General features: G+C 47.8%; 1 protein-coding gene across 1 annotated transcript in view; it reads right to left on the bottom strand.

The window, feature by feature from the left end:
- The window catches only part of ANKH (ANKH inorganic pyrophosphate transport regulator), a 132,726-nt gene that overhangs the window by 31,853 nt on the left and 87,469 nt on the right, over positions 1–13,404 (bottom strand). The window contains exons 3-6 of the mRNA XM_015416186.1: positions 12,321–12,439; positions 11,745–11,828; positions 9,309–9,479; positions 5,566–5,700 (exon numbers count right to left, since the gene is read on the bottom strand). Of these exons, the coding sequence (XP_015271672.1) occupies positions 5,566–5,700; positions 9,309–9,479; positions 11,745–11,828; positions 12,321–12,439 (509 nt within the window). The remainder of the gene's footprint in view (positions 1–5,565; positions 5,701–9,308; positions 9,480–11,744; positions 11,829–12,320; positions 12,440–13,404) is intronic.

The raw sequence follows: 13,404 nt of genomic DNA on the forward strand, positions 1-13,404 counted from the left end.
CTTTCCTCCCCCTGGTGGTTCCCCCCGCTGCCGGGTTTGGGGCCCCCCCCCCCCCCGTGAGTTTTGCGGGTCCTCTTTCTTGTTCTCACTATTTTCATCTTAACAAAGACTGTTTAAAAATAACGACTGCAAGATTCTCCTGCATATGAATATCTTCTGGCCCTCAACCGACACTCCCATCCTTGAATCACACCTTCCCTTCTGTGAAGCTGGACACTCTTGCTGTTCTCAGATGCTTCCGCACCTGGACCGCAACAAACTGGATGTATTGATCACGGGCTCGACAGCCATTGAATTGCTGCTGCTCTGCCTTCTTCCTGCTGCCCCTTCAAGGTTGTCCTGTTCTCGGTCTCTGGACTCCCTTCTAGGGAGGCTTCCAAGAGAGGCCACATTTGTTCTGTTTATGGACACTGCGACATCCTCTACGAACTTTTGGGTAATATCCAGCAACTGTTCCCCTATATTTCTGGCCATATCCGTGACATGTTGCTTTACAGTCTCTCTCCACAACTTCTTTACAGATCCTTTTTTTTTTTAACCTCTTAGAGATACTGCTTCCATACCAAAACGTCCATTTTCCTGTACCTTTATTTCAAACAATCCAATGACCGGACGGTCTTGGACAACATAAATCACACTATTACCACCCTCTAACGCCACCCTTGTATTGAAGCCACTGCAGCAAAAAGTTTTGCAACAGCCAGTGTTATACCAAAATCAACATCAGCTAGTTAAAAAGCCAGGGAAGTGGAAGAAACACCAGAAGCAATCATTGTCTGATTTCAGACACACACACACACCCTAGCACACAATCCAAGAAGACTGTGTTTCAACGGTCCATCCTGAATAAACTACTCCTTGGAATCTACTTGGCAAAACAGTAGAGGGAGAAGCTCTCAAATATTTAGGGATGATCAACTGATAAAAATAACATGGGCGTGTAGTAAGAGGCACAATACCAAAAGGAAGGGCCAGCTAATGACCTATGGCCTCCTCCAGTGATGTGTATCAAACGCCTGGGCCACGCAGATGCCTGCTCTGGTGCACTCAAGCCGACGGTGAAGGACTCTTGCGGCCTTTCTGAGCAAACTGCACTCTGTCCTGAAACGACCTCCAGCACTTGACGGCAAGCACTGCTTGTGCACCGGAGACCCTTGCACTTGAAATACTGCGAACACTTGCGTGAAGCACATGACGGAATGCACAAGCAGATGTGATGTCCTTGGGCCAAACTGCACATCCAGCTTTTTAACAAGTTGGGTCCAGATTCTCCGCAGCCTCACAGCGGCTGCAGGGAATGCTTTTAAAAATAAATAAGCGCCCAAACAGGCTCAGCATAATGCCACAGGGGAAGGGGGGGGTGTTCCTGCAGTCCCTCCAGAGGAAGACGGTATAACTAAAGTACTGGAAACAGCAGAGAAGGATAATTTAACTTCAATTTTGAGAGGACACAATAAAGAAAATTTTGGGGACCCATGGTCAAGGTTTTACAAATGTACAGAAGCGTATAACGTATAAAATTCCCAGACATATAATCGAAATAAAAGGAAATAAGAACTATATGTTTAATTATAAGCAAAAGGTATATATGAAAAATATAAGGTGGACAAAAGAAATCAATGTTTTGGGTATAGTATGAGGTCAGTACTTAGGTAAATAATGATACAAATGAATTCTCCCAACCTGTATGTATGTATGTATGTTCGCCTTTGTCTGTCTTACCTTATGAAATAATTTCTTTCAAAAAAAATAAAAATGGCCCTGACTACTCAGTCAGCCTCCTGCTCGGGTTCTTCTGGAAGACCGCACGAGGGCTGTTCTGAAAATCATTTCGTACAGATCTTCCCCACCGTGGAGGCTGAGAATCTTCTCTTTTCCAAATCTACTGGTCAAATGTGTTTCACTGCATGACCTCAGGCTTGGTAAAAACAAGCCACATACTGTTCTCTCTCTCTCTCTCTCTCTCTCTCTCTCTCTCTCTCACCTTTTTTGTTTATTGCCACTTTTCCATCAGACCATTAGAGGGGGAAAAGACTATGTTTCTAAAGGCATGTGATTATATAATTGTGAAAAGTTTTTGTTTTAAATGAAGAATTGCTACTGGATAATAATTAGATCCTCATTCTTGAATGGAAAAATATTTTATTTATTTAGATATTTTTATTCTGTCTCTCTCTCTTGCTGCACTGATGTTCCTGCTCAATATGGTGTTCGTGCTATATATGTGTTTGCAAGCAGGTTAGGCCCAGGTTTGCAAACCCTGGTTCAAGACAGCCATGCTCAGCGTTAGCCTTGGGGAACCTGTCAGGCTGAGGCTGGCCTCGCTCCAAGAAGGGAAGGGGGGGCAACAGGTGCCCAAGCAGGAAACACGTGGGCCAGCCGCCACATGCTCACGATCATCTAGTCCTGGTTTGGAAACATGTCTGTCTTTGGCAAAAGATCAGTAACAGAACAATCCTAAGAAGGTCTACTCAGAAGTAATTCCCCTTGAGCTCAATAGGATTTGCTCCCAGGAAATTGTGCCGAGGACTGCAGCTTAACAGTGCAATCCTGACCCAATTACACCCTTGTGAGCCCATGGACTTAGATGGGTGTTTCCCCTGTTGACGACTGCTGGGTAAACCTCCCAACAAGAAAACCCAGGCATCAAGGCCCACATGCGAGCGAGCTGTTTTTCCTCACAATCCTCCTCTTCTCTTTCTGCCCACATCAAGGGCCGCTGGCATCATCATGTGCAGAAATCTGCACTGCACTTGGCTGCCTAGATTTTGCCATTGTTGGCTCTGCCAGTGCTTTCTCTTTCAGCCATTATGCTTTCAGAAACGGAAGCAAAAAGAACAAATGAGCAATGGGGCACAAATGAAGTCAGCTATCAGCTGATAAAAGGAGAGGCATTTGCTTTCAAGTGAATGCATTCTTTGCACTTAGCAACACAAACCAATGTTCAAGCGATGTACTTAAATATTAATTACACAAAACACTGTGGGTGGAAAGAGCAAACTGCGCAATTAAGTATTTCCAGATGCACAAACCCCGAGATGCATCGACAGAACGGAGTTCTAGGATGCAGTAAAGGATGAGCAGTAACAGTACATAAAAACCAGAAACCATCAGATCAATACTAGCATTTATTGCTCAGGGATTCTGTAAGTCTGCAAACATTGGTGCAAGTGGAGGAGGAGTGGGGAATCAGACCCGGTTCTCCCAGATTAGAGTCCAAGCACTTAACCACTACGCCAAACTGGCTACGTCAAATATGCAGCATGGAACCACACTGTGCCAAAGCGGTTCCAATGCTGCCGGGTGTGCACGTGAGGAAGGATCGCCAGAGCCCTCACGCAGGCTGTGGAGCCTCACGCAGCCCCTGCCTCCCACTCATGGCAAGCACGGCCCTCCCCACGGCATCAACAGTGCGGCACCAGCTTGCACCCTTCCGCAGGAGCAGCCGCTTGGACTCCTCCTGTTACGCTGGACCTAATTCTTCCACAGACAAGAGAAACCATCCCATGTAATGCCTTGTGGGCTAGACGAGGCTCCTCCAGCCTGCCTGCCTCTGGAAGGCTGCTGTATACAGATCAGATAACTGCTAGGAAACTCACCTTTTGGAATGAATTGCTTCACCGTACACAGTCCTAGATAGGATTGCCAGGTTCACTCACCCTGACCACTGGCAGGGGATTGGGGAAGGGGGGAAGTAGGGTTGCCAGATCCAGGTTGGGACCCTCCTGGAGCCAGGTAGGACACAGGGACCACCTCAGTGGAGTCCACTCTCCAAAGCATCCGTTTTCTCCAGGGGAGCTGATCTCTGTGGTCTGGAGATGAGCTGTAATTCCGGGGGATCCCCAGGCCCCACCTGGAGGCTGGCATCCCTAGTTCTAGACTAGAAGCTCCGCTGATACTTTTTCAGAAACATTCAAGATCCTAACACAGAAACGTTTGGATAACAGACTGCCTTGGCCGTGTTCCTCAACTAAATAAGGCAGGTCTTCACAGGAGTTCCCATCCATGGAGCTTCAGCACTGCTTTGGAAGTATGTGATTGTCCCACAAAGAGATGGCTTTTACCGAGTCTGACCACTGGCTGGCCTTGCCTAGCCGTGTGTAGTTCAACAGGCAGGGGCTCTCCAGGGTCTCAGGCAGAATTCTTTCCTAGCCTTCTACCTTATAACTTTTTGTAAAAAAAACCCCTCAAACATACCAGGAACTGAAATGGAGACGTCTGGCACAACCTGTGGCTCATGAAAAAGCAGCTATTATGTGGACTAGGATAACTTCTGCCCCAAAGGGTTGTACCTAATGAACCACAGAACAGCACTTCCATTTATTCATTTAGAACATTTTCTAGCCCGCTTCCCTCCAAGAGAGGACGTGGGGTGGGTTACAATATAAGAACACCCAAAGAATAAATCTACAAAATATGAAGCAAAACCGGATGTTCAGCTACAGACCCAAATGCTAAAAGCTAAACGATTTTCAAACCCTGGAAATGGTTGGCCCTGCATTCAAAAAGCCTGTCTCAATAGTTTGGTCTTGCAGTACTTCTGAACCGTCAGCGAAGGGAGCGCCTTCCTGATACACGCAGGAAGATCTCTCTACAAGATGGGTGTCTAACTCGAAGCCTCGTTGGCCATGAATTTTGTGTGTTCCAATTTCATGTACTTGGGCACTGGGGGGGTAGATGTGAGAGTGAGTGAGGGTGTGAGAACCTGCTTTGCTTAACGGCTTGGGAACTGTTTTCTTAAGGGGCCTCCTGAACGAGAAGAATGTGGAATGGTCTTGGAAGCTTGTCCCTGGTTCTGGGTGGGGGGAGGAGGATTTACGGTGCACGCTAACTTTTAGCAGGCTGAATGAGTGGACTGACTGGATGGGTTAATGGGGGGGGGGTACTTGTTTGAATCATGTATAATTCCAGAATTGGCGCCAAAGACTTTAGTTCTGACACGAATAGTCTTAGCGTGACACATGCACATCTCTCAATAAACAAATCACTGACCAGAGAGTGTTGTTGAGAGTACGTTTGTTCAAGAGTCTGACAATGGGTGCTACCACTGAAGATAGCTCTCGTCACTGCCCTGTGAGATGGTACCACAAGCAGGTCTACCTCCAAAGAATGCTGTTGCTTCACGGGAGCTCACCCGAAGAGAGATGGTCCTGTAGATATGTGGGTCACAGACCATGACGCCCAATTGCGTTAACATTACATTTCTGCCTCTTCCTCCCACTGCTGTCCATGGGGCCTTTCGGAACCCTGCCCCCAGGGTTCAGGGGGGCCCTAGAAACAGTGCTGAGAACAATGTAGGCCAGCTTTGAGTCCCCCCCCCCCCACGGAGGATTATGGGCCTTTGTGTAATTTCTAGTTTGGCCCTTAGTCATGACAGGGCTGAGAGAAATGGCTACAGTTACAGGAATGGGCAGGAGTGAAGCTCAGGTTTTGAGACTTCATGCAGACTTCTGCAGCCTTTTGACTCCCTGAGGAAACCTGAGATCTTCAGCAGCTTAATGACACTTCTAAAGCAGTCGCCCGGCTTCCCCACCCAGGCCCGGTGCGTCTTGGAGAGGCTCATACCTCCGTGGCTGCCGAGCTGCCACCCAGATCCCGAGACACAAAGAGGTTGACGATCGGCCTGCTAATTCTCTGCGTAGCCAAAATCAGTGCCAGAGGCCACCAGAAGCTCAGCATCTTTTTTATTGTAGCGTCTCCCTGAAGGACATAATAGAGACAGTATCAGAGCAGAGCTGACCCCCTGCCAAAATGTAACCAAAGATTTTTCTTACCAAAATATAGTTTGACGAATCACTTGAGCAAGAAAAACGAGCCTGCACCCCTCCCCTCGCAAAACAATGGCAAACGGAAGCAAAAGACTCTTAACAACATGGCGGTTTTTGGATAAACGTTGAACTAAGTATTTACCACATGAGACTAAGGTTCCAGATGTTAACCATTAATGTATAGTGCTGCAAGAGGTTTACAGAACTAGGTCTGCTGATACACTTCTCTGCAAGAGAGAACCTTCCTACGCCTCGTCACTATGTCTGCAGTACTGTGTATATAATAATCCCCTGTGCTTGGAACTGAGCAGACCCACGTCTTAAAATGGGTTATGATCAGCAGACACATAAACTGGAACACGATGTCAGGTACACTCCCGCTGGAGCTCACTTAGAAAAAAATATTATGGCTGTATTCATTGACTTTTCTCCTCTGTGGAGACCCAAAGTGGCTTGTAACATATTCCATTTTATCTTCACACAACCACCCTGGGAGGTAGGTGAGGCTGAGAAGAGTGCGCGACTGGCCCCAGGTCACCCAGGGAGCTCCCAGGGCAGAGCAGGGAGTCGAACCCGAATCTCCTAGTTCCTAGTCCCTGCATTGCCACACACCAGCTTCTCTTTTCACAGAAGTGAGCAAGAATGAAATGAGAATTAAATGGGCTTGATCCATGGGGGGAGTGTGTGTGGGGAAGACAGTGACAGAAAAAGACATTTTGTGGCCCCGGTCATACGGGCCGGAAAATGTGGGAGGGAAGCATGGCTGTTTGCCCCGGGGCAAAATAACGCGCAGTTGAAGGAGCAGACGTCCCATGGAGGTCCCGTGGTTAGGGGGGAGGTGCCGATCACAGGACAATCCTGTGGCGCTGTACAAAAGCGGGGCCGTGGGGCAAACGGGGTTGTGGGTTTTTTTAAACTAAAGTGTGCGCATGCTCCGTTGGGTGCTCGTGCGCATCCGTGGAGACTTGGGGAAAAAAACACCTTTTTGCGAGGGGACATGGGTGGGCACCAGAACTACCACCAGAAACGCGATCAGATGCCCACCCATGCCGGAAACTAGTACCTCGCAGGTATTAGTTTTTTACAGCGCATCTTCAGAGTGAAGCCTCGGGTGAGCCACGGGAGCTCTACGCTTCCCAGATGTGGCGGTGAGATCGCGCCTGGAAAATCCGCCTATCTTCCGTCTCTCTAGCGTGCCTAATGCTCCGTGTGACTGCAGCCTGTGTAAAGTGTTTGGCCATCCTAACAGTTACTATACAACAAACCATTAAAATATACAAAGAAACTAAGGAAAATAGATTATGCTGAAATCAGTGGGTATTACTGCCAAATAATAGGTACAGAACTGTTATGTTAGTCCATTCTTTAAAAAGAAAAGAGACTGGATTATTTACCAATTTAACAATATCAATCCATTGCAGTCCTGTAATGCAGTACCTTACCTGGTTGCCTGTGGTTAAAAAAAGAGTCTTTTTCTTGCTGCAAGAACACACACGTCAGAGTATAATTTACCATCTGAATCTAAGGTACTTCTTTTGCGTTATCTTAAAAATATTGTCCTAGATAAGGACTTGGAACTTATTTTGGGCTTGATAACTACCCCTCGTATTTATTTATTTATTTATTTATCTATCAGACCTACACCCCGCCCTCCCAGCGACGGCCGGCTCAGGGCGGCTTACAGAAGAGTAAAACAACAATAAATAATAATCATAAAACATTTATAACATTAAAAGGTGGTAACCGATGACAGACAGATGTCATTAGCAGATAATAATTTAATGAGATGACGTTCCACTTCCGTACCTTTCTGGTGGTCAGCCCCAATTTAATCGTGCGGCTGGCTCACGCTACTTTAAATTCCAGGGGGGACAGAAATTTCTCCCCTGGGGCAGCTCCTAGCTGAAGGCCTGGCGGAACAGCTCCGTCTTGCAGGCCCTGTGGAACTGCATAAGGTCCCACAGGACCCTGATCTTCTCCGGGAGCTCGTTCCACCAGAGAGGAGCCGCCACTGAGAAGGCCCTAGCCCTGGTTGTAGCTAGCCTGGCATCCTTTTGTCCAGGAAGGGAGAGTCAATGTTGAGACCCTGATTGCAGTGCTCTCTGGGGGAACATGGGGGGAAAGGTAGTCCCTCAAGTATGTAGGTCCCTGACCATGTAGCACCTTAAAGCAAATTCGGTATGTTATTGGTAGCCATGCAGTGCCTTCAGCACAGGTTGAACGTGCTCCCGTACTGGAAGGCCCATTAACAGCCTGGCTGCTGCATTTTGCACCAGCTGTAGCTTCCGAATTTGCAATAAGGACAGCCCCATGTAGAGAGCATTACAGTAGTCCAATCTGCATGGATCACCATTGCCAAGTTGTTGCATTCAAGGACGGGAACCAACTGCCTAATCAGCTGAAGATGGTAAAAGGCCGATTTGGCAGTGGCTGCCACCTGGGCCTCCATTGTTAAGGAGGCGTCCAGCAGCACTCCCAGACTCCTCACCTCCGGCGCTGGCACCAACGGCGCCCCATTGAAGGTCGGGAGTGGGATCCTTACCCCTGGTCTGCCCCGACTCAGGCTACCACTGAAGATAGCTCTCTGGGAGAGCTGTTCCCTCAGCGCCACCCTTTGTCCCCGGCCTTGGAGGAAGGAGACAAGCCAATGCAAGGCAAGCCCCTGAATTCCAATGTCGGCGAGGCGGTGGGCCAGTAATTGATGGTCGACCGTGTCGAACGCAGCCAACAGGTCCAACAGCAACAGTACTGCCGATCCGCATGGATCCAGATGCCTCCAGAGATCACCTGTGAGGGCGACCAGTGCCATCTCCATTCCGTGACCCGGGCGAAAGCCAGACTAAGATGGCTTTCTAAGATGGAAGCGTCATCCAAAAAGCTCTGGAGCTGCATCGCCAGAGAACGTAATATTTGCACTGCTGCATGCAGGGAAAGAACAAACCTGCCATCCTTTATAGACTGGTATAAAGCAAACATGGGATTTCACGTTAAAGACAAAATTAACATATTATAATAGAAGACTGAACCTGGTAATAATTAATTTATTATGAGGTGGGCACTATTTGTAATGCACTGGAATAATATAAGATAAAAGAGAACCACATGCCCTTTCCTCACTGTTATGATCAAAAACATTGATGGGTAAGATATGGTGAAATATATTATTGGCAGATATAGCATTTAATTGTGATTGTTATCATTTTATATATTAAGAGAAAGTTGATCCTGTTGTACCTGTAATTATTTTGTCTTTTTCAATTCAGAATTATAGTTATTATTTGAGAAACGGGAGCTTCATAGGAGTCATATCTTTTGAGTTTCGATGATTTATGTTCTCTTCTCTCTGCATAAGAATTCTTTATTAAAGGGTTTAGACGGGGGAGGGGGATTCTTTTCCGAGGTGACCTGTTAGGACAGCGACTGGAAGCGGGAAGATTTGATTCCCCCCCCCAACTGATTAGTAATTTTGTGCATCTGTTTGCAAGGCAGATGTATTTGAGGTCATCACACAGTTAGGTCCAATAATGCATCAAGACCTACCCCCATCTCTGGCCCGCTGCTGTCGGGAATAATATCGTGGATATTTCTGTAGTAACCCAGGCATAAGGTGGTGCACCGCACCAGTGCTCCCATGTACAAGGACAGTATGGGAATGAGGAGTGGCTCTTTGCACTCCAAGTGGCTGTGCAGCAAGATGGCCACGAAGACAACCTGTGAAAAGGAAAGAAAGGAAAAAGAAAACTAAGCCACCGAGGACACGATCGGGGAACTCAAAACAGGACATACACTTTAAATAGTAATTCTGAACATAATGTACACTTTCATTGCTATTCAGGGGTGCTGGCTGCTTAATCATCGAGAGCAGACCACACCGACTCTTTGGGTCCAACCTGCAGTTTTCTCGGGAGGTGGCAGACAGCAACAGCCTCCAGGGCTGCCTGACCGACGTGCCTGGGGAGGGGATTCCCTTGATCCCGGACATCAGCGCCTGGACTTCCAAAGGGCAGTGCCAGCGAGAGATTTGCCGAACTCTAGTATAACTCCCCGCCCCTTTCCCAAGTCCTACCTGGGAGAGAAAAGATTTGCTGCTCAAGGCTTCTGGCTTAACAGAGCATGCAGATTTTATCAGAAGGATCGTTCTGATGCAAGCTTGTCAGAGTGTCTGAGCCTCACTAACGAGATGACACAAGGAGAGAGTCAGGCAGGCAGCCGTGTAGGCCTGAAGCAGTGTTCCCTCTAAGCCGAGTTAGTGTGATCTATCTCACAGGTTTTTAGCCTCCAGCTCACACAATTTTGTCTTGGCTCAGGAAGGGATGGGGCTCCAGAGCAAACGAATTTCTGCAGTAGCCAAATCGCTCGCTCACCACTTGAATGCCAGCAGCTCACAAAGTAGAATTTTTTGCTCACAAGACGCCGCAGCTTACAGGGAACATTGGTCTGAAGCAGCATATAAGCTTTTCTGCGCGCACACAGCGTGCACACGCAAACTTATCCCTTGGTCTTAAAGGTGCCGCTGGACTTGAAAGCTGACATAAAGAGCAGATTCAAAGTTCTTCTTTTACAGAATAAGACCAAACAAAGAGGTCAGGGTCTGGTATTTCAAAAACAATCAATCGATTCCATTCTCATCATAATTCACTCCACCCTCTGTTTAGAGTACATCCCACATTCCTAAGAGGAACATAAGGAAAACAAACCTTGTAAACTTTTCCTTGAAAGACAAGGGATGGCACAGGCCCTTGGCTGAGATGAGGGTCAAAGAACAGATTTGGGGTAAGGGTGAGAGGAAGGGCAGAAACATCCCAAAATATAACAAATCTATCCAAAAGATAATAGATCAACCTTAGGCTCACTGATCAATGTTATATTCAGGTGGGTAGCTATGTCCCTCTGAAGCAGCAGAACAAATTTTGAGGCACCTCTAAGACCAAAAAAGTTTTATTTCCTTTGTTTCTTTGTTGGTCTTAAAGGTGCCACTGGACTCAAACTTCAATCAAAGTTATTACTAGGATCTTAAATCTGCTAAATCCTTCATGGTGAGATAAAAGGCTTCCAACAGGCAGCATCTCTCTTGGTGAGAGGACAAGGACAAGTGAGTAGCAGCCTGGCTTGGAAGCAAGGGAGGATCGGCCGTAGCCTGGCAAACGCCTTTAGTGTAGACTTTTCAGGTCCTGCACTAACTGTGGGGCTCAAGATTTTATCAGCTGCAGGTCACCTATTAAAATTAAATGGAAAAAGGCATATGCATGTATGTGTGGGCATATGAAGAGTTTGAAACAATCTTAAGAACTAGAAGCAATAAGGTAAAGGTAAAGGTTTCCCTTGCTCGAAAGCCAGTCGAATCCGACTCTAGGGTTGCGGTGCTCATCTCCGTTTCAAAGCCGACGAGCCAGCGCTGTCCAAAGACGTTTCTGTGGTCATGTGGCCGGCATGACTAAACACCAAGGCGCACGGAACGCTGTTACCTTCCCATTGAAGCGGCACCTACTTATCTACTTGCAATGTCTTGCTTTCAAACTGCTCGGTTGGCAGGAGCTGAAACTAGAGACGGGCGCTCACTCCGTCATGTGGCACCCGGGTCTCGAGCTGCTGAACTACTGACCTTCCACAGCCTGCAGTTCAGCGTCTTAACCACTTGAGCCACCGCAGTTCCCAAAATAATAATTATTTCGTGACAATTTCTAATGTTGGCCCAGCATAAATGTCCACCCAGTTATAGACAAAAGGTGTTTGTGCATGCTGTCAAGTCGCAGCCAACTTATGGTGACCCCGCCAAGGGGCTTCCAAGGCAAGTGAGAAGCAGAGGTGGTTGGCCATCGCCTTCCTCTGCAGGGCCTTCCTTGGAGGTCTCCCTTCCAAGTGCTGAGCTTCCCAGATCGGATGGGAGTGGCCTGTACCCGTGCCATCCCTCCCAACCACAGACAGATGTTGCATCTGAATCCGTTCTGCAAACACTGCATGTTCCTAGTACATTACCTGAGCGATGACATCTGAGATGGAGGCACATCCCACCAGGAAACTGTACTTGTGTTTCAGAAGAATGCCTGCGTGGGTCCAAGCCTGAACAGGACAAAACCACAAAATCAGTGAGACGGACCAGATTGGATGACGTTTAACCTTCGATTGCCCCAGGGAATAGTGGGATGGCTGCGGGGCTGTGTGAACCGCCTGCCCTGCACACATGACGTTACCTTGTAGTGAGCTACCAGGGCCAATACTGTTTGCTTCCGATGGGCAGCATTTCCCTAGAGTCTCAGGCATCACCTACTACCCAACCCTCTCTGCTGGAGATGCCAGGGACTGCATACAAAGCAGATGCTCTGCCACTGAGCCATGGCCTGTTTTTTTGCCAACCCTCATCAAATGCTGCACCAAGATAACTTGAACACAATTGTTTTATCTCTCATAAGAAGGGAGGAGAGACTTCAGTGCAAACCGTGGTTCCCAAATGTAGTATGCAAAGCACTTGGGGAGATAAAGGACATTCTGCGACTTCATGCACTGCGCCCAAGAATGAGGACGGCAGTAAATGCAGCTACGCTGCAGACTCACCATGGCGTCCATGAAGGGGAAGGCAGCAAGATAGAGGAAGGCCTTGCGTGTTTTACTTCCCACCGATTCGTCGACATGGTGCAACTTGTTGATAATGTAGTATCCCAGATCACTGTATGCTGTAGAAATAATGGTGATTTGTTATTGTTTTTTCCCCCAGTCACATGTTTAATACACACACACACATCACATCACATCATGCCCAGATGGGTCTTGCGCAGAGGGCTCCTTCCTCTTTCTGCCACTGGAAATCTTGCTTCCTTCAAATGGTGGCTGGTGCCATATGTCTTCTGCTAGGGCTCCACTATTGGATAGGTGGTGAGCTCTTCTTTGAAGGACCTGCTCCTTCCCCCTCCCTTCAACAGCCTTTCCGTTAGGGATGTGCACCAGGAAAAAATAGGTGTTTATGCGATCCAGGTATTAGGGAGGGCATAATTATCAGTACTCCAGGTTAAAGGTAAAGGTAAAGGGTTCCCTTGCTCGAAAGCCAGTCGAGTCCGACTCTAGGATTGCGGTGCTCATCTCCCTTTCCAAGCCAAAGAGCCAGCGCTGTCCGAAGACATTTCCATGGTCATGTGGCCGGCATGACTAAACACCAAGGCGCACAGCGAACGCAGTTACCTTCCCACCGAAGTGGTACCTATTTATCTACTTGCAATGTCTTGCTTTCGAACTGCTAGGTTGGCAGGAGCTGGAACTAGAGACGGGAGCTCACTCCGTCATGCGGCAACCCGGGTCTCGAACTGCTGAACTACTGACCTTCCACAGCCTGCAGTTCAGCATCTTAACCACTTGAGCCACCGCAGCTCCAAGTTATTTGAGTACTAAATACTGGCTTGATATTTGGATTTGTTTTCAGTTTTTTTGGGGGGAGGGTGATTCCAAAATTATTCAGGTCTATTAATTGGGAATCTTTCGGGGGGGGACTGTTTTTAGTAATCGCACCAAGACTGCAGCAGACATAGGGTGTGGTCACACGGCAACCTTACCACAGGTTGTGCTGCCGGTCTCCTCAGCGGCTCCCAAGTTTCAAATGAATTGGACCAAGGGGTCCATTTCTAGGGGTCCCTGAACAAAGTGCCCC

The sequence above is a fragment of the Gekko japonicus genome, unplaced genomic scaffold (genome assembly GCF_001447785.1).
Source record: "Gekko japonicus isolate JY-2015 unplaced genomic scaffold, Gekko_japonicus_V1.1 scaffold502, whole genome shotgun sequence".
Classification (NCBI taxonomy): Eukaryota; Metazoa; Chordata; class Lepidosauria; order Squamata; family Gekkonidae; genus Gekko; species Gekko japonicus.